The following is a 21,417-nucleotide window of genomic DNA, read 5'->3' as shown; positions in this document are numbered from 1 at the left end:
TGGGATCACTGTTGTTCACCATTTACAGAAATGGTTTGGACTCGGGAATTGGAAGTCCAATTTCAAACTTTGTTGATGACATCCAATTGGGAGGTAGAGTTAATACTGAGGAAGACTGCGACAAAATCATGGGTTAAACTCCCTCTCTAACAGCACTGTGGGAGCATCTTCATCACATGGACTGCAGCAGTTCAAGAAGGCGGCTCACCACCACCTTCTCAAGGGCAACTAGGGATGGGCAATAAATGCTGGCCTTGCCAGCGACGCCCACATCCGATGAACGAATATTTAAAAAAACGCAAGAAGACATTAAGAAGCTTCCAGAATGGGAGGGTAATTAGAAAATGAATTTTAAGATACGTGGTGCATTTTGGTAGGAATAATAAGGAGGCCACATACTGCTTGGAAAATAAGAATCTAAAAGGGGTAGAGGAGCAAAGGGACCTCGGGGTCCAGATACACAAATCACTAAACATAGCGACGCAGGTTAATGAGGCCATAACAGGGGCAAACAATGGACTGGGGATCATTTCTCGAGGGATAGAATTGAAAAGCAGAAAAGTTATGTTGAACTTGTATCGAACCTTGGTTAGACCACACTTGGCGTACAGTGAACAGTTCTGGTCTCCATGTTATAAAACAGAGATAGAGGCACTGGAGAATGTGGAAAAAGGCTTTGCAAGGATGATCCTAGAACTGAGATGATATACTTATCAGGAAAGGCTGAACAGGCTGGGGCTCTTTTCTCTAGAATAAAGAGAAGGCCGATGGGTGACCTGATCGAGGTCTTTAAGATGATGAAAAGGTTATAGAGGGTGGACCTGGAGAAAATGTTTCCACTTGTCGGGGAGTCCAAAACTACAGGTCATAAATATAACACAGTCTCTAATAAATCCAATGGGGAATTCAGGAGAAACTTCTTTACCCAAAGAGAGGTCAGAATGTGGAACGTGCTACCACAAGGAGTAGTTGAGGCGAATAGCACAGATACATTCATGGGGAAGGTAGATAAGCCCATGAGGGAGAAAGGAATAGAAGGATATGCTAATAGGGTTTGATGAAGAGTGGTGGGAGGAGACTCGTGTGGAGCAGAAACACCGGCATTGACCAGTTGGGCCGAATGGCCTGTTCCTGTGCTGTAGACTCTGTAATTCTATGTAACTCTGTGTAACTCTGTCTTCTGACTCCTGACATAGCTGGAAAAGCTTTTACTATTATTACCACAATTGTGCATCATCTTCCAAAAGATCTCTGAGCTTCTCTAATGGCTGCTTTTAACTCCCTCAATTGTGGGTGATATTTGTTCCTATTCTCCTATAAACTGAACTCACCTTGATCTGAACTGGGTTCAATGTAAGACAGTTCGGGGAGTCAGGAGTTATTCACCCCTAGACCTACGCTGGCCGGTAAAACCCCAGACGGTTCCTCGGTAAGGATTCCTCTGGTTCCTCGCCATATATTTGTCAGGATACTGAAACTCAGCTTTCTTCCAGTCCACTCCTGGAGGCCCCACTCCCTGAGCCTACAACCTTCAGCAGGGTCAGTGGTGGAGTTCCACAGTGGGAGTGATCCCAGAGTAACTGTCGGGATCGCATCCCCATGAATGTTCCGTGTCGTGTATTTTTATTTATCCTGGTGTCTAACACACACACATCAATAAAACAGGGAATTTCTGGAAACACGCTGCAGGTCCTTCTTTATCTGGAGATCAATTGTCTGTTGTATAATTGTACCAGCAGTTAACAGGCTCCTGTGAACTCCTCCGTCTGCTATTTTAATGCAGAATTTAACAAATTTATATTTTCACCTGCCTTAAAATGGTAGACTCAGGACTGTCACATAAACACTTTAAAACTTCATAGAATAATTGCCAGTCATTTTTAGACTGGAAACTTAAACCTGCCGTTTCACTTTCAGTCAGGAACAGATCGCAGTTTTACACCAATCTCTGATTTGACAGCACGTTTCCAGCATTCACCGTTGTTCCTCCTGACTCTAAACACAGTTGTAAAGGAGCCTTCAGTTCTGTGCCTAGAAGCTCTGAACCATGGAAGAGAGCGGCTAGGACACATTTCTTACAGGCCTCAAGATTAACCCTCATGGCGACTTTGCCGTCAATGAAGAGAGACGAGAAAGACCAAAGTGCCGCTTGTTCCTCTCAGTGTGGCCCTGAAGGACTGTTTCCAGGCTGGAGTTCTGTTCCCGCCATACGATCCTCCCCCAGATTGTCCTTTCTGAGCTCCAGCCAGGTGATGCTAAACACTCAGGTGGGAAAGATATAAATCTACAACAATGTGTTTAAAACAAAGCTGACACATATCCAGAATATTAAACTCCAGCCTAGTTGTAGGGGTCATTAACCTCAGCAGAAATAAACCCCAACTGTCAGAATGAACATGGTTCAGTCCTGGATGGGATTAACAGCAGCAACAACAGAATCCAAACCCTGCAGTGAATTGTGAACTCGCTGGTGTCTCAGCAGGTTGGATGACTGAATGAATCCCTTCCCACACATGGAGCGGGTGAATGGCCTCTCCCCAGTGTGAACTGGCTGGTGTCTCAGCAGGCTGTAGTGCTGAGTGAATCCCTTCCCACACATGGAGCAGGTGAACGGCCAATCCCCAGTGTGAGTGCGTTTGTGTTGTTTCAGTTTCCTTTTGCTTTTAAAATTCTCCTCACAGCCAGAACATTTAAAAGGTCTCTCATCAGTGTGAACAAGTTGATGATCAGTGAGGTGGGATGAGCGAGTGAATCCCTTCCCACACACGGAGCAGGTGAACAGTCTCTCCCCAGTGTGAGTGCGTTGGTGTACAATGAGTTCAGATGATCGCCTAAACCCAGTCCCGCAGTGAGAGCACCTGAACGGTCTCTCGTCAGTGTGAACACGTTGATGGCATATCAGTTCCCCAGAACTTTTATAGCACTTCCCGCAGTCCGAGCATTTAAAAGGTCTCTCCTCAGTGTGAACTCGCTGGTGTGTCAGCAGGTTGGATGAATTAGCGAATCTCTTCCCACACTCGGAGCAGGTGAACGGCCTCTCCCCGGTGTGAGTACGTTGGTGTCTCAGCAGACCACTTGCGCTTTTAAAGCTCAGCTCACACTTAGAACATTTAAAAGGTCTCCTATCAGAGTGAACAAGCTGGTGTTTCAGCAGGTTGGATGACTGAGTGAATCGCTTCCCACACACGGAGCAGGTGAACGACCTCTCCCCAGTGTGAACTCGCTGGTGTTGCAGCAGTGTGGTTGAATGAGTGAATCCCTTCCCACACACGGAGCAGGAGAACGGCGTGGCTCCAGTGTGAACTCGCTGGTGTCTGATCAGGTAGGATGAGTGAGTGAATCCCTTCCCACACACGGAGCAGGTGAACGGCCTCTCCCCGGTGTGACTACGTCGATGAGTTTCCAGGTGGGACGGGGAACTGAATCCCTTTCCACAGTCCCCGCATTTCCACGATTTCTCCGTGGTGCGGGTGTCCTTGTGTCTCTCCAGGTTGGACAATCGGTTGAAGCCTCGTCCACACACAGAACACGTGCGCGGTTTCTCCCCACTGCGAATGGTGTGATGATTTTTCAGGCTGTGTAACTGGTTAAAGCTCTTTTACATTCAGTTCACTGGAACACTCTCACTCGGGTGTGTGTGTCTCGGTGCTTTTCCAGTCACACTGATGTTTGAAATCTTTTTCCATAGAAAGAACAGAGAAAAAGGCTGATGATATTCAGGTCCTGATGAATCGAGTGACTCTGTCAGATCTTGACGTGATGTTTGGTTTGAGTTTCCCGTCTGTAAATCCTCCCCTTCTCACACCCTGTAAAAGGAGTTTACAAAAGTCATCACTGTAAGTACAGGATAGAAATTCAGAAAAGGCAATTCTAGTTTCTATGGAACAATCTTTCCTCTCTTGTTCCCCCAAAGCTGTAAATCCCCATCCCACACATTCTCCCTCCTCCCTGTGCTGAAATCCAAACCCATCGCACCATCTCCAACATTTCTTTCCTCCACTCCCAGTTTTCTCCCTCCCTCTACTCTGGCTGGGTTCAGTTCTACACCCGCTGTGTGCAGAGTGAGAATAGAATCAATGAGTCAATGATTGTCTCTCCTGGTCACTGGGACCCTGAAGCCCCGCCCACTCCCTGTTCCTGCCCAAGATGGCCGCGCATGCGCTGTGCTGCAGGTGGAACCAGTCTGTCTTTCCTCCACCAAGATGGCGGCGCCTAACCCGGGCCTGTCACCGAGAAAAAGCCTCACCGCTGCCGTCCGGTGGAACACAGACCAGGCCGCTGGATCTCATTCAGGCCTGAGGCCATTCTCCAACTTTATAAACCCTGCGGCGTGGCCTACCCGCAGTTTATAATCTCCCGGCCCCGCTCCCGTTGACCTGCAGCTCTGCCCGGTGACTGTGCGAGGCTTTCTTTGTAACGTCGGTGAGGGACACGTGACCCGGTCCCATGGCCTGATTGACGGGAGCTTCCGACCAATAGGGAGCGAGCGGGGCGGGGCTGGAAGAGCGAGCCGGTGGTGGGTCCTCCAACCAATCGGGGAGCCCGAGGGGCGGGACTAGCGCCGGCTGATTGTCTGATCCGCAGGGCAGCGAGTTTCTCCAGTCCCTTGTTCAGGGCCCGGGGCCAGGGGAGGCTGTGGGACTTTATTCCCCTTATTGGACACGAGGCTCTTTGTCTCACAACACACTGGCTCAGGTTTTTAAAATATTTGATTCACCAGGAAATGACAAAGTACAACATTAAATAAATCTTGAATGAAAAGTTTGTATCAGTGATGGCGACCATGAAAGCATCGGATTGTGTAAAAACCCATCTGGTTCACTAATGTCCTTTAGGGAAGGAAATCTGCCGTCCTTACCTGGTCTGGCCTATTGGTGACTCCAGACCCACAGCAATGTGGTTTACTCTTAACTGCCCTCTGAAATGGCCCAGCGAGTCACTTAGTTGTATTCAGAAGGCAGCTCACCACCACCTTCGAGGGCAATTAGAGATAGGCAATAAATACTGGCCTTGCTGGCGATGCCCACATCCTGTGAATGAATAAAAACACACAGTGGTCAGCTTCAGAACATAATAATTAGGAGCAGGAGTCGGCCATACGATCATGGCTGATCTTCGACCTCAACCCCACCTGATCCACATATCCCTTGATTCCACTAGAGTCCAAAAATCTATCTCAGCCTTGAATATACTCAACGATTCAGCATCCACAGCCCTTTGAGGCAGAGAATTCCAAAGATTCACAACCCTCTGAGTGAAAAAATTCCTCCTCATCTCTGTCTTCAAAGGTCGACCTCTTATCCTGAGACTATGCCCCCTACTTCCAGACTCTCCAGCCAGGGGGAAACAACCTCTTAGCATCTACCCTGTCAATTCCCCTCAGAATCTTATGTTTCAATGAGATCACCTCTCATTCCTCCAGGTCCCAGCAAGTACTACCAGGGCAGGGATGGCACAGGTTAGATACAGATTAAATCTCCTTCTACACTGTCCCATCAAACACTCCTGGGGCAGGTACAGCATGGGTTAGATACAGAGTAAAGCTCCCTCTACACTATCCCATCAAACACTCCCAGGGCAGGCACAGCACAGGTTAGATATAGAGTAAAGCTCCCTCTACACTGTCCCATCAAACACTCCAAGGCCAGGAACAGCACGGTTTGTATACAGAATAAAGCTCTCTCTACATTATGCCAAACACTCCCAGGGTAGGTACAGCACAGGTTAGTTACAGAGTAAAGCTCCCTCTACACTATTCCATCAAACACTCCCAGGGCAGGCACAGCACAGGTTAGATACAGAGTAAAGCTCCCTCTACACTGTCCCATCAAACACTCCCAGGGCAGGGACAGCACGGTTTGTATACAGAATAAAGCTCTCTCTACATTATGCCAAACACTCCCAGGGTAGGTACAGCACAGGTGACTTACAGAGTAAAGCTTCCTCTACACTGTCCCATCAAACACTCCCAGGGCAGGTACAGCACAGGTTAGATACAGAGTAAAGCTCCCTCTACACTGTCCCATCAAACAATTCCAGGGCAGGTACAGCACAGGTTAGATACAGAATAAAGCTCCCTCAACACTGTCCCATCAAACACTCCCAGGGCAGGTACAGCATGGGTTAGATACAGAGTAAAGCTCCCACTACACTGTCCCATCACACACTCCCAGGGCAGGTACAGCACAGGTTAGATACAGAATAAAGCTCCCTCTACACTGTCCCATCAAACACTCCCAGGGCAGGTACAGCATGGGTTAGATACAGAGTAAAGCCTCCTCTGCACTGTCCCATCAAACACTCCCAGGGCAGGTACAGCACGGGTAGATACAGAGTAAAGCTCCCTCTGCACTTCAGTCAATGTCCCAAATTCCTCCATCACCATCTCTGGGTATGTTCTGTCCCACCGGCAGGACAGACTCACCAGGGGTGGTGGCTCAGTGATGTTCAGTCCAGTAGGAGTTGCCCTGGGAGTCCTCAACATTGATTCCGGATCCCATGAAGTTTCATGGCTTCAGATCAAGCATAGGCAATGAAACCTCCTGCTGATTACCACCTACCGCCCTCCCTCAGCTGATGAATCAGTACTCCTCCATGTTGAACACCACTTGGAAGAAGTACTGAGAGTAGCAAGGGCACAGAATGTACTCTGGGTGGGGGATTTCAATATCCATCACCAAGAGTGGCTCGGTAGCACCACTACTGACCGAGCTGACCGAGTCCTGAAGGACATAACTGCCAGTCTGGGCCTGCGACAGGTGGTGAGAGAACAAACACGAGGGAAAAATCTACTTGACCTCGTCCTCACCAATCTACCTGTCACAGATGCATCTGTCCATGACAGTATTGGTAGCAGTGACCACTGCACAGTCATTGTGGAGACGAAATCTCATCTTCACACTGAGGACACCCTCCATCGTGTTGTGTGGCACTACCACCGTGCTAAATGGGATAGATGCAGACCAGTTCTAGGAGCTCAAAACTGGGCATCTATGAGGTGCTGTGGGCCATCAGCAGCAGCAGAATTATATTCCAACACAATCTGTAACCTCATGGCCCGGCATATCCCTCACTCTACCATTACCACCAAGCCAGGTTTAACAATGAGTGTAGAAGAGCATGCCAGGAGCAGCACCAGGCATACCTAAAAATGAGGTGCCACCCTGGGGAAGCTGCAACACAGGACTACATGCATGCTAAAAAGTAGAAGCAGCATGCTATAGACAGGGCGAAGCGATCCCACAATCAACAGATCAGATCAAAGCTCTGCAGTCCTGCCACATCCAGTCATGAATGGTGGTGGATCATTAAACAACTAACGGGAGGAGGAGGCTCCATGAATATCCCAATCCTCAATGATGGTGGAGCCCAGCATGTGAGTGCAAAAGACAAGGCTGAAACATTTGCAACCATTTTCAGCCAGAAGTGCCGAGCGGATGATCCATATCGGCCTACTCGAGGTCCCCACCATCACAGAAGCCAGTCTTCAGCCAACTCGATTCACTCCACGTGATAGCAAGAAACAGGTGAGTGCACTGGATACAGCAAAGACTATGGGCCCCGACAACATCCCAGCTATCGTGCTGAAGACTTGTGCTCCTGAACTAGCCGCGCCTCTAGCCAAGGCGTTCCTGTACAGCTACAACAATGGCATCTAACCGACAATGTGGAAAACTGCCCAGGTATGTCCTGTCCACAAAAAGCAGAACAAATCCAATCCAGCCAATTACCGCTCCATCAGTCTGCTCTCAATCATCAGCAAAGTGATGGAAGGTGTCATCGACAGTGCTATCAAGCGGCACTTACTCACAAATAACCTGCTCACTGATGCCCAGTTTGGGTTCCGTCAGGATCACTGAGCTCCCTATCTCATTACAGCCTTGGTCCAAACATGGACAAAGGAACTGAATTCCGAGGTGAGGTGAGAGTGACTGCCCTTGACACCTACAAGGCACAAGTCAGGGGTGTGATGGAACACTCTCCACTTGCCTGCATGAGTGCAGCTCCAACAACACTCAAGAAGCTTTACACCATCCAGGACAAAGCAGCCCGCTTGATCGGCACCCCGTCCACCACCTTAAACATTCACTCCCTCCACCACTGGCGTACTGTGGCTGCAGTGTGTACCATCTACAAGATGCACTGCAGCAACTCACCAAGGCTTCTTCAGCAGCACCTCCCAAACCCGTGACCTCGACCACCGAGAAGGACAAGCACAGCAGATACATGGGAACACCACCACCTCCAAGTTACACCAAGTCACACATCATCCTGACTTAGAAGTATATCGCTGATCCTTCATCATCGCTGGGTCAAAATCCTGGAATCCTCCCTAACAGCACTGTGGGAGCACTTTCACCACACGGACTGCAGTGGTTCAAGAAGGCGGCTCACCACTACCTTCTCAAGGGCAATTAGGGATGGGCAATAAATGCTGACCTTGCCAGCGATGCCCACATCCCATAAAAGCGAATACATTTTGATTTTAAAAACACTGTCCCATCAAACACTCCCAGGGCAGGTACAGCACAGGTTAGATACAGAATAAAGCTCCCTTGACACTGTCCCATCAAACACTCCCAGGGCAGGTACAGCATGGGTTAGATTCAGAGTAAAGCTCCCTCAACACTGTCCCATCAAACACTCCCAGGGCAAGTACAGCACAGGTTAGATACAGAGTAAAGCTCCCTCTACACTTTCCCATCAAACACTCCCAGGGCAGATACAGCACGGGTTAGATACAGAATAAAGCTCCCTCTACACTGTCCAAGTAAACACTCCCAAGGCAGGAACAGCACAGGTTAGATACAGAGTAAAGCTCTCTCTACACTTTCCCATCAAACACTCCCAGGGCAGATACAGCACGGGTTAGATACAGAATAAAGCTCCCTCTACACTGTCCAAGTAAACACTCCCAAGGCAGGAACAGCACGGGTTAGATACAGAGTAAAGCTCCCTTTACACTTTCCCATCAAACACTCCCAGAGCAGATACAGTATGGGTTAGATACAGTCACTGACACCAATCTCCTCCAGTCTGATATAAACCAACCCCACAGTCACTGACACCAATCTCCTCCTGTCTGATATAAACCAACCCCCCAGTCACTGACACCAATCTCCTCCAGTCTGATATAAACCAACCCCACAGTCACTGACAGCAATCTCCTCCTGTCTGATATAAACCAGCCCCACAGTCACTGACACCAATCTCCTCCTGTCTGATATAAACCAGCCCCGCAGTCACTGACACCAATCTCCTCCTGTCTGATATAAACCAACCCCACAGTCACTGACACCAATCTCCTCCTGTCTGATATAAACCAACCCCAGTCACTGACACCAATCTCCTCCTGTCTGATATAAACCAACCCCAGTCACTGACACCAATCTCCTCCTGTCTGATATAAACCAACCCCAGTCACTGACACCAATCTCCTCCTGTCTGATATAAACCAACCCCACAGTCACTGACACCAATCTCCTCCTGTCTGATATAAACCAACCCCACAGTCACTGACACCAATCTCCTCCTGTCTGATATAAACCAGCCCCACAGTCACTGACACCAATCTCCTCCAGTCTGATATAAACTAACCCCACAGGCCCAGAAAGGTTAAACTCAGCCCGTTACTTGGATTGGACTTGTCTCCATTCCCATGACGAGGGGATTGCTGTACCAGACAGGAGGGGCAACATTTGGGGACTCTCGATTCTTCACCAATTCCCATTCCCCTTCTTTCTGGTGGATAATGGAGGTGCCACTGTGTGTAATGTGCAAGCCAGTAAGAATTGTCAGTGAGGATTAATCAGCACTTTCTAACTGGAGATGTCAATCAGTGGAACTTTTCAGAGAATAAATTGTAGATTTTGTACCAAAGGTCAATTTAGGGTTAAAGTAAAATTCATAATTTTATTGTCAAATAATTTCTTATGAAAGTCCTGAATTAAGGGGAACGATCACAGACAACGATTCTTAAAGGGACACTGCAGCCCCAACAAGTCAATCAGCTATATATCCAGAATATTAATAACCCTATAACTGGCTGGAGTTTAACATCAGCAGAAACAAACTCCAACTGTCAGAATGAACATGGTTCAGTCCTGGATGTGATTAACAGCAGCAACAGCAGAATCCAACCCCTGCAGTGAATTGTGAACTCGCTGGTGTCTCAGCAGGTTGGATGACTGAGTGAATCCCTTCCCACACATGGAGCAGGTGAACAGCCAATCCCCAGTGTGAGTGTGTTCGTGTTGTATCAGTTTCCTTTTGCTTTTAAAACTCTTCTCACAGTCAGAACATTTAAAAGGTCTCTCCTCAGTGTGAACTCGCTGGTGTATCAGCAGGTTGGATGAATTAGTGAATCCCTTCCCACACTCAGAGCAGGTGAATGGCCTCTCCCCGGTGTGGGTGCGTTGGTGCCTCAGCAGACCACTTGCGCTTTTAAAGCTCAGCTCACACTTAGAACATTTATAAGGTCTCCTATCAGAGTGAACAAGCTGGTGTTTCAGTAGGTTGGATGACTGAGTGAATCTCTTTCCACACACGGAGCAGGTGAACGGCCTCTCCCCAGTGTGAACTCGCTGGTGTTGCAGCAGTGTGGTTGAATGAGTGAATCCCTTCCCACACACGGAGCAGGAGAACGGCGTGTCTCCAGTGTGAACTCGCTGGTGTCTGCTGAGGTAGGATGAGTGAGTGAATCCCTTCCCACACACGGAGCAAGTGAACGGCCTCTCCCCAGTGTGAACTCGCTGGTGAATCAGCAGGCCAGATGACTGAGTGAATCCCTTCCCACACACAGAGCAGGTGAATTGCCTCGCCCCAGTGTGAACTCACTGGCGTGTCCAAAGGCCGGATGAACAAGTGAATCCCTCCCCACACACGGAGCGGGTGAATGGCCTCTCCCCAGTGTGAAGTCGCTGGTGTGTCAGCAGGTTGGATGATTTAATGAATCCCTTCTCACACATGGAGCAGGTGAACGGTCTCTCCCCAGTGTGAGTGCGCTGGTGTACAATGAGATTGGATGAAGACCTGAACCTCTTCCCACAGTGAGATCAACTGAATGGTTTATCGTCAGTGTGAACTCGCTGGTGTTGAATCAGTTCCTCAGAGCTTTTAAAGCAGTTCGCACAGTTGGAGCATTTAAAAGGTCTCTTGTCAGTGTGAACTTGCTGGTGTCTCAGAAGGTGGGCTGAATTAGTGAATCCCTTCCCACACACGGAGCAGGTGAACGGCCTCTCCCCAGTGTGAACTCGCTGGTGAGTCAGCAGGTTGGATGGCTGAGTGAATCCCTTCCCACACATGGAGCAGGTGAACGGCCTCTCCCCGGTGTGACAGTAGCGATGTGTTTCCAGCTGGGATGGGGAAAGGAATCCCTTCCCACACACGGAGCAAGTAAACGGCCTCTCCCTGGTGTGACTGCGTCGATGAGTTTCCAGCTCAGATGGGTAATTGAATCCCTTCCCACAGTCCCCACATTTCCATGGTTTCTCCGTGGTGCGGGTATCCTTGTCTCTCCAGGTTGGACGATCGGTTGAAGCCTCGTCCACACACACAACGCGTGTATGGTTTCTCCTCGCTCTGAATGGTGCGATGTTTTTTCAGGCTGTGTAACTGGTTAAAGCTCTTTCCACAGTCAGTGCACTGGAACACTCTCACTCGGGTGTGTGTGGCTCGGTGCTTTTCCAGCCACACTGATGTTGGGGTGATGTTTGGTTTGAGTTTCCTGTCTGTAGACCCTCCCCTTCTAATACCCTGTAAAAGGAGTTAGCACTGTTGCCTCACAGCGCCAGGGGCCCGGGTTCGAATCCGGCCTCGGGTGACTGTCTGTGTGGAGTTTGCACATTCTCCCCGTGTTTGCGTGGGTTTCCTCCGGGTGCTCTGGTTTCCTCCCACAGTCCAAAGATGTGCGGGTTAGGTTGATTGGCTATGATAAATTGACCCTTAGTGTTAGGGGGATTAAATACGTGGGGTTACGGGGATAGGGTGGGATATGTGTTGGTGTAGGGGTTACGGGGATCGGTGGGATATGTGTCGGTGCAGGCTCGATGGGCCGAAATGGCCTCTATCTGCACTGTGGGGTTTCTGTGATTCTGTGAAGAGACATCACTGTAAGTACAGGATAGAAATTCAGAACAGACAATTCTAGTTTCTATGGAACAATCTTTCGTCTCTTTTTCCCCAAAGCTGTAAATCCCCATCCCACATATTCTCCCTCCTCCCTGTGCTGAAATCCAAACCCATAGCACCATCTCCAACATTTTTCCTTTTAATCGACTTTTCTTCTTCCCCCTGAAGGTGTTGACTCTGATGGGTTCAGTTCTACACTCATGAGGGACTGGAAGCCCGCACCCTGCGGGGACCGGACTCTGTCATAAAATAATGGCTTCAGAAGAGAAATTGAAGAAACTATTTAAAAGGTGTGGTGGTGAAATGTTGGGCGGGTGCTCAGCATCTCACACATTGTGCAAGATTAACATTCCACATGTTCATTCCGTCCCTGATTTGGGCATCTCTTGAGCTGGCACTTCTTGTCCCATGATACCGAGTTGGTGCAACAGGAGAGCCCGGGATCAGGGGGATATTGGACAGGAAGCACACAGCACGGGCATTACACTGCAGGTGGGATATGTGAGAGTGTTACAGTGAGGGCTTCGGGCACTTTATTAAACACACCCACAGCAGAAGCACATTAATCTGATGGGAGATCACTGACACACGAGCAGCCAGCAGTGTGGAGCCTCCTGAGAGTCTGGCCCCTTTCCAGCCAGTATTTACAGGAGTTGGGACACAGAAAGTGTCTCATTAAAATCACTGATATATTTGTTCACACAAACCAACCCCCAAAAAATTCTGAATGATTTCTCCCAGACACTCCCTGACCAGTCACCATTTCTCCTCCATTTACAGATGCTCCCTGACCAGTCACCATTGCTGCTCCATTTACAGACGCTCCCTGACCAGTCACCATTTCTCCTCTATTTACAGACGCTCCCTGACCAGTCACCATTACTGCTCCATTTACAGACGCTCCCTGACCAGTCACCATTTCTGCTCCATTTACAGATGCTCCCTGACCAGTCACCATTTCTCCTCCATTTACAGACGCTCCCTGGCCAGTCACCATTTCTGCTCCATTTACAGATGCTCCCTGACCAGTCACCATTACTGCTCCATTACAGATGCTCCCTGGCCAGTCACCATTTCTCCTCTATTTACAGATGCCCCGTGACCAGTCACCATTTCAGCTCCATTTAGAGATGCTCCCTGACCAGTCACCATTTCTCCTCCATTTCCAGACGCTCCCTGACCAGTCACCATTTCACCTCCATTTACAGATGCTCCCTGACCAGTCTTCATTCCTCCATTTACAGATGCTCCCTGACCAGTCTTCATTCCTCCATTTACAGACGCTCCCTGACCAGTCCCCATTTCTCCTTCATTTACAGACGCTCCCTGACCAGTCACCATTTCTCCTCCATTTACAGACGCCCCTTGACCAGTCACCATTTCTCCTCCATTTACAGACGCTCCCTGACCAGTTACCATTTCTCCTCCATTTACAGACGCGCCCTGACTCAATTCCTGTCTGTCCTGGAGTTTGGCGCTTTGTTGAGATTCAGGCCGGAGTGAAACGGGAACCCGCGGGTGGGGGCGGACAATGTTCACTGCTCTTATAATCGGGCCTGGGGCCGCACTCGGGGTGTGTGAAGCTCGCGTCCCCCCGGGGTTCATTAACCCACCTCCCTCTGACCTGCTGCAGCCTCTCCCATGCATGCTCAGCTCACACTGCCCAACAATCAGCCTCTGCTGCGCATGCTCAGCTCACACAGCCCGACAATCAGCCTCTCCCGCGCATGCTCAGCTCACACTGCCCAACAATCAGCCTCTATTGCGCATGCTCAGCTCACAGCTCCACAATCAGCCTCTCCCGCGCATGCTTAGCTCACCTTCTGTTGTTCAGGTTTAAAGTTCAAGCCCTGCCCCTCACACACTGATTGGTTGGAGGACCCGCCGCCATCTCGGTCCTCCAGCTCCGCCCCGCTCGCTCCCTATTGGTCCGGACCTCCCGTCAATCACCTGGGTAGTGTGAGCTGAGCATGCGCAGGCCTTGGCAGCAGCCGCTGACACATCAGGTGAGAGGTTAGGGAGCGGGTTCATGAACCCCGGGGGGACACGGGCTGATCACACCCCGAGCTCAGGGAGCGGGTTCATGAACCCCGGGGGGACACGGGCTGATCACACCCCGAGCTCAGGGAGTGGGTTCATGAACACCGGGGGGACATGGGCCGCTCACACCCCGGGCTCAGGGAGCGGGTTCATGAACCCCGGGGGAGGCTGCGAGATTCTCAGCAGCTCGGCTCTGCTCGGTGCTGTGTGAACGGGCTGCTCCACACCCCGGCTACTCACAGGGAATGCCAGTGCGGAGGGCCCAGTGCAGAAGGCCCAGGGTGGAAGACCCAGAGGAGAGTGTCCTAGGCGGGAGGCCCAGCACGGAGGACCCCAGGCGGGGGGCCTAGGGCGGAGCGGCTGGTCGCCAGAAGCGGAGTCGGATGATGCTGTGGGTGAGCATGCTGCACGGTTTCTAAAGTTGAAGAACGGTCTCCGGCCCGAATGAGCCCCGAGACCGGAGAGGCAGCGGACCTGCGAGGGATCACCAGAGGCGGCGGAGCTACTTAAAGAGCAGCCCGAGGCAGCGAGGCACAGAGCCCGGAGACCGGAGAGGCAGCGGACCTGTGAGGGATCACCAGAGGCGGCGGAGCTACTTAAAGAGCAGCCCGAGGCAGCGAGGCCCAGAGCCCCGAGACTGGAGAGGCAGCGGACCTGCGAGGGATCACCAGAGGCGGCGGAGCTACTTAAAGAGCAGCCCGGGGCAGCGAGGCCCAGAGCCCCGAGACCGGAGAGGCAGCGGACCTGCAAGGGATCACCAGAGGCGGCGGAGCTACTTAAAGAGCAGCCCGAGGCAGCGAGGCCCAGAGCCCCGAGACCGGAGAGGCAGCGGACCTGCGAGGGATCACCAGAGGCGGCGGAGCTACTTAAAGAGCAGCCCGAGGCAGCGAGGCCCAGAGCCCCGAGACCGGAGAGGCAGCGGACCTGCGAGGGATCACCAGAGGCGGCGGAGCTACTTAAAGAGCAGCCCGAGGCAGCGAGGCCCAGAGCCCCGAGACCGGAGAGGCAGCGGACCTGCAAGGGATCACCAGAGGCGGCGGAGCTACTTAAAGAGCAGCCCGAGGCAGCGAGGCCCAGAGCCCCGAGACCGGAGAGGCAGCGGACCTGCGAGGGATCACCAGAGGTGGCGGAGCTACTTAAAGAGCAGCCCGAGGCAGCGAGGCCCAGAGCCCCGAGACCGGAGAGGCAGCGGACCTGCGAGGGATCACCAGAGGCGGCGGAGCTACTTAAAGAGCAGCCCGAGGCAGCGAGGCCCAGAGCCCCGAGACTGGAGAGGCAGCGGACCTGCGAGGGATCACCAGAGGCAGCAGAGCTACTTAAAGAGCAGCCCAAGGCAGCGAGGCCCAGAGCCCCAAGACCGGAGAGGCAGTGGACCTGCGAGGGAGCACCAGAGACGGCGGAGCTACTTAAAGAGCAGCCCGAGGCAGCGAGGCCCAGAGCCCCGAGACTGGAGAGGCAGCGGACCTGCGAGGGAGCACCAGAGGCGGCGGAGCTACTTAAAGAGCAGCCCGAGGCAGCGAGGCCCAGAGCCCCGAGACTGGAGAGGCAGCGGACCTGCGAGGGATCACCAGAGGCGGCGGAGCTACTTAAAGAGCAGCCCGAGGCAGCGAGGCCCAGAACCCTGAGACCGGAGAGGCAGCGGACCTGCGAGGGATCACCAGAGGCGGCGGAGCTACTTAAAGAGCAGCCCGAGGCAGCGAGGCCCAGTGCCCCGAGACCGGAGAGGCAGCGGACCTGCGAGGGATCACCGACCAATCCAGGTTCCGGGAGAGAGGTAAAAAGTAATCCAAGTGTGACGTCAGCAGGAAGCAGGTAAGTGATTGGTTGGTGAGTATTTCTCTCTTTTTTAAACTTTAACTCTGTTTTATAGTTTCTAAGGTCTCTGGTGTAGCAGGGACTGTTGGTAAACCAGTTAACTGTAGTGTAATTAGTGGGATTGATTGATTTAATTTAAACTCAATTAATTAAAGGGTAAGTCATGGCAGGACAGCCCGGCCCTGTGATCTGCTCCTCCTGCGAAATGTGGGCACTCAGGGACACCTCCTATGTCCCTGAAAACTACGTGTGTAGGAAGTGCGCCCAGCTGCAGCTACTGACAGACTGCATTGCGGCACTGGAGCTGCGATTGGATGCATACTGGAGCATTCACGATGCTCGGGACATCGTGAATAGCATGTTTAGGGAGTTGGACACACCACAGGTAGAGGTTGGACAGGAAGAAAGGGAACGGGTGACCAACAGGCAGAGTACTAGGCGCAGGCAGGTAGTGCAGGGGTCCCCTGTGGCCATCCCCCTCTGCAACAGATATACCACTTTGAGTACTGTTGGGGGGGATGGCTTATCAGAGGAAGGCAGCAGCAGCCAACTTCCTGGCACCAGGGGTGGCTCTGCTGCACAGAATGAGAGGAAAAAGAGTGGTAGACCTATCGTAATAGGGGAATCAATTGTAAGGGGAAGAGATAGGTGTTTCTGCGGCCGCAAACGAGACTCCAGGATGGTGTGTTGCCTCCCTGGTGCAAGGGTCAAGGATGTCTCCAAGCGGCTGCAGAACATCTTGGAAGGGGAGGGTGAACAGCCAGTTGTCATGGTGCATATAGGCACCAACGATATAGGTAAAAAGCGGGATGAGGTCCTAAAAGCGGAATATAGGGAGTTAGGAGGTAAATTAAAAAACAGGACCTCAAAGGTAGTAATCTCAGGATTGCTACCAGTGCCACATGCCAGTCAGAGTAGAAATAGAAGGATACTTCAGATGAATACGTGGCTAGAGGAATGGTGCCAGGGGGAGGGATTCAACTTCCTGGGACATTGGAACCGGTTCTGGGGGAGGTGGGACCAGTTCAAATCGGACGGTCTGCACCTGGGCAGGGCTGGAACTGATGTCCTATGGGGAGTGTTTGCTAGTGCTGTGGGGGAGGGTTTAAACTAAAATGGAAGGGGGTTGGGAACCTGAGCAGGGAGACAGAGGAAAGGGAAACAAGGATAAAAGCAAAAGATAGGAAGGAGAAAAACAAAAGTGGCAGTCAGAGAAATCAACGGTTTAAATCAAACGTGGCCACAGTAAATAATAATTCTAATAGGTCTAAGAGTGTTAAAAAAACAAGCCTGAAGGCTTTGTGTCTTAATGCGAGGAGCATTTGTAATAAGGTGGATGAATTGGCTGCGCAAATAGAGGTAAACGAATATGATTTGGTTGGGATTACGGAAACGTGGCTCAAGGATGGCCAAGACTGGGAACTCAACATCCAGGGGTATTCGATATTCAGGAAAGATAGGCAAAAAGGAAAGGGAGGAGGGGCAGCATTACTGGTTAAAAAAGGGATTAACACAATTGTAATGAAGGATATTAGCTCTGATGATGTGGAATCTGTATGGGTAGAATTGAGAAATACGAAGGGGAAAAAAACATTAGTGGGAGTGTTATATAGACCTCCAAACCGTAAGGCGGAGGTTGGGGATGGCATTAAAAGGGAAATTAAAGAAGCGTGCAATAAGGGCACAGGAGTCATCATGGGTGACTTTAATCTACATATAGATTGGGCTAACCAAATTAGTAACAATGCTGTGGAGGAGGAATTCCTGGAGTGTTTACGGGATGGTTTCCTGGACCAATATGTCGAGGAACCAACCAGAGATCAGGCCATCTTAGACTGGATATTATGTAACGAGAAAGGATTAATTAGCAATCTTGTTGTACGAGGCCCCTTGGGTCGGAGCGATCATAATATGATCGAGTCTTCATTAAGATGGAGACTGAAGTAGTTGATTCAGAAACTAGGGTCCTTAATTTAAATAAAGGAAACTACGATGGCCTGAGGAGTGAGTTGGGTAGGATTGATTGGGGAATGGCACTCAAAGGGTTGACTGTGGATAGGCAATGGCAAACATTCAAAGACCGAATGGATGAACTACAGAAGTTGTTCATCCCAGTTTGGCATAAAAATAAAACAAAAAAGATGACTCAACCGTGGCTAGCAAGGGAAATTAGGGATAGCATAAGATCCAAGGAGAGGACATATAAATTGGCCAGAAAAAGCAATAATCCTGAGGATTGGGAGCAGTTTAGATTCAACAAAGGAGGACAAAGGGATTAATTAAGAAATGGAAAATAGAATATGAGAGTAAGCTTGTAAGGAACATAAAAACTGACTGTAAAAGCTTTTATAGATATGTAAAGAGAAAAAGATTGGTGAAGTCAAGCGTAGGTCCCTTGCAGTCAGAATCAGGGGAATTTATAATGGGGAGCAAAGAAATGGCAGACCAACTAAATACATCTTTTGGTTCTGTCTTCACAAAGGAGGACACAAATAACTTCCCAGAAATACCACGGAACATAGGGTCTGATGAAAGGTTGGAACTGAAAGAAATCAGTATTTGTAGGGAAATGGTGTCAGGAAAATTGATGGGACTGAAGGCCGATAAATCCGCAGGGCCTGATAATCTACATCCCAGGGTACTTAAGGAAGTGGCCCTAGAAATAGTAGATGCATTGCTGGTCATCTTCCAGAACTCAATAGACTCTGGAACAGTACCCATGGATTGGAGGGTAGCTAATGTTACCCCACTATTCAAAAAAGGTGGCAGAGAAAAAGCGGGGAATTATAGACCGGTAAGCCTGACATCGGTAGTGGGGAAAATGCTAGAGTCCATTTTAAAGGATGTAATAGCAGAGCACTTGGAAAGCAGTGACAGGATCGGACAAAGTCAACATGGATTTACAAAAGGTAAATCATGCTTGACTAATCTACTGGAATTTTTTGAGGATGTAACTGGTAAAATAGATAAGGGAGAACCAGTGAATGTGGTGTATTTGGACTTTCAGAAGGCATTTGATAAGGTCCCGCATAAGAGGTTAGCGTGCAAAATTAAGGCACATGGGATTGGGGACAAGGTATTGACTTGGATAGAGAACTGGTTGGTGGACAGAAAGCAAAGAGTTGGAATAAACGGGTCATTTTCCGAGTGGCAGGCAGTGACTAGTGGGGTACCGCAAGGATCGGTCCTAGGACCCCAGCTGTTCACAATATATATTAATGATCTGGACGAGGGAATTGGATGTAATATCTCCAAATTTGCAGATGACACAAAGCTGGGTGGGAGGGTATGCTGTGAGGAGGATGTCGTGAAACTCCAGTACGATTTGGACAGGTTGGGTGATTTGGCAGAAACATGGCAAATGCACTATAATGTGGATAAATGTGAGGTTATCCACTTTGGTGACAAAAACAGGAAGGCAGATTATTATTTGAATGGCAAAAGATTGGGAGAAGGGGAAGTGCAACGAGACCTGGGAGTTCCTGTGCACAAGTCGCTGAAGGTAAGCATGCAGGTGCAGCAGGCGGTTAAGAAGGCAAATGGTATGTTGGCCTTCATAGCAAGAGGGTTCGAGTACAAGTACAAGGATGTCTTGCTGCAGTTGTACAGGGCCTTGGTGAGACCGCACCTTGAGTATTGTGTGCAGTTTTGGTCACCTTACCTGAGGAAGGACGTTCTTGCCATGGAGGGAGTGCAGCGAAGATTCACCAGGCTGATACCTGGGATGGCACAAATGACGTACGAGGAGAGATTGTGTCAATTGGGCTTATACTCACTGGAGTTTAGAAGATTGAGATGGGATCTCATCGAAACCTATAAAATTCTGTCAGGTCTGGACAGACTAGATGCAGAAAGGATGTTTCTGATGGTCAGGGAGTCCAGAACCAGGGGTCATAGTCTAAGGATAAGGGGTAAGCCATTCAGGACTGAAATGAGGAGGAATTTCTTCACCCAGGGAGCGGTGAACCTGTGGAATTCTCTGCCACAGAGGGCGGTGGAGGCCAGTTCATTAAATATATTCAAGAAAGATTTGGATATATTTCTTGAGGCTAAAGGGATCAAGGGATATGGGGAGAAGGCAGGGACAGGGTACTGAATTTGGATGATCAGCCATGATCTCATTGAATGGCGGAGCAGGCTCGAAGGGCCGAATGGCCTACTCCTGCTCCTATCTTCTATGTTTCTATGAGTTCCAGCGGCCCCGCCTGTGCTCTGTTTGCTGGCAGGTGTGAGGCTTTGCTTCGGTGATGGGATCGGGTTTGTGCGCCGCCATTTGGCGGAGGAAAGACAGACTGTTCCTATCTATAGTATGGTGCTTGAAGAGCCATAAGATGGGAAAAGAGAACCGGATAAAAGGAAAAAAGGAAAATAAAAGACAAACAAGGTATATCGGTGAGGAATAACGAATGTCTTGATGGCTGGGTCCTGTGAGTGATAACAGCAAGAAGAAGGGAATTTGAGTACTCGTTTTCATCTTTTACCCGATTTGAGAAAGTGGTCGGCTTCTTTTCTGTGGAAAGGTTGAAGATTGCGGATAAGGATTATGACATTATATGGTTGGATAACATCAAGTGAAGACGAGGCATTATTAGAGTGCCAATAGGACTGGCATTGAACTGGTATTACTTGTTTTTGAAGAAGTTTCGGGTTCTGGTTAAAAGTAGTTTACTTGAGATCTTAAGTGTTTTTTTTTTATATGGTTGTGGGATTTTCTATATTGTTGTATTATTTAGTGTTAAAGCCTTCCTTAATCGAATGAACGAACGCTCTAGTGAACGCACGCATGCGGATACAAATATATGCACACACGCACACACGCATACACAGGATGTGGTCACTCGGTGAGCGTGAGGCCTGCCGGATGGATGAACGAACGCACGCATGCACACAGGTAGACAAATGATACGCACGCTTACACAATGGAACTTACGTTCAACCGAATGCAGGGCACTGTAGTGTATGTACCTTTAGGAGCCCCTGTGTACTGTAATACCGGTAGTGACCACTCGGGTATATAAGCCTGTATAGCGTATTGTATCTTTTAGTTCACCTCCAGACTTTGTTCAGTAAACACATTTAAACCAACTCCTGCATTCCATGTCTCCATTAACACACGGATACAACAGTGGCGACGAGGATGGGATCAGGAAGATACGTTTACACTGGCACTCCATTCAGACACTGACGGTGACCAGTAAGAAAAAAAATGATGATGACGTCATACCTGAAGGATTAAAAGACATCTTGGCTAACGCCAAAGAAGTGTTTCAACAGGAACTAGGAACCTTGAAAGGCGTCACCGCCTCAATAAAAGTGGAAGATGTGGCAATTCCCAAGTTTTTTAAGGCAAGGCCGGTGCCATATGCAATTCGTCCAGCAGTCGAGGCAGAGCTGGAGAATTTGGAAAAGGCAGGCGTGTTATCCAAGGTAGAT

General features: G+C 49.8%; 2 protein-coding genes across 3 annotated transcripts; one reads left to right on the top strand and one right to left on the bottom strand.

The window, feature by feature from the left end:
• Positions 1-2,401: 2,401 nt before the first annotated feature.
• LOC147118529 (uncharacterized) lies at positions 2,402-11,303 on the bottom strand. Of its 2 annotated transcripts, none has more exons than XM_085984462.1 (4): positions 11,169-11,303; positions 10,225-10,751; positions 2,656-3,386; positions 2,402-2,571 (listed from the first exon to the last, which is right to left on the bottom strand). In XM_085984462.1, the coding sequence occupies exons 1-4, from the start codon at positions 11,301-11,303 to the stop codon at positions 2,402-2,404; spliced, it is 1,563 nt and encodes a 520-aa protein (XP_085840588.1). The 2 variants fall into 2 exon arrangements, with proteins under 2 accessions (XP_085840588.1, XP_085840589.1); XM_085984463.1 differs by having other exon boundaries at positions 2,402-2,567; positions 3,141-3,203; positions 10,396-10,751.
• Positions 11,304-15,811: 4,508 nt separating this feature from the next.
• Positions 15,812-17,098, top strand: LOC147118528 (uncharacterized). Its single transcript, XM_085984465.1, has one exon. The coding sequence runs from the start codon at positions 16,148-16,150 to the stop codon at positions 17,096-17,098; it is 951 nt and encodes a 316-aa protein (XP_085840591.1). The 5' UTR covers positions 15,812-16,147.
• Positions 17,099-21,417: the final 4,319 nt, after the last annotated feature.

The sequence above is a fragment of the Somniosus microcephalus genome, chromosome 4, assembly GCF_052327205.1.
Source record: "Somniosus microcephalus isolate GS21.2 chromosome 4, FLI_Smic_1.0, whole genome shotgun sequence".
NCBI lineage: Eukaryota > Metazoa > Chordata > Chondrichthyes > Squaliformes > Somniosidae > Somniosus > Somniosus microcephalus.
Note: the sequence above shows the minus strand (reverse complement) of the source record. Positions and strands in the feature narration are given on the sequence as shown.

Bases quoted from the DNA above. Each gene is read 5' to 3' on its own strand.
- LOC147118529 (XM_085984462.1), bottom strand. From the start codon at position 11,303: ATGTGTGGGAAGGGATTCACTCAGCCATCCAACCTGCTGACTCACCAG. The intron at 3,387-10,224 runs GTTCACCTGCTC...TCATCGACGTAG, and splicing joins ACTCACACTGGGGATTGGCT to TCACACCGGGGAGAGGCCGT. The intron at 2,572-2,655 runs GGAAACTGAAAC...TCACTCAGCACT, and splicing joins GGAGAATTTTAAAAGCAAAA to ACAGCCTGCTGAGACACCAG.
- LOC147118528 (XM_085984465.1), top strand. From the start codon at position 16,148: ATGGCAGGACAGCCCGGCCCTGTGATCTGCTCCTCCTGCGAAATGTGG.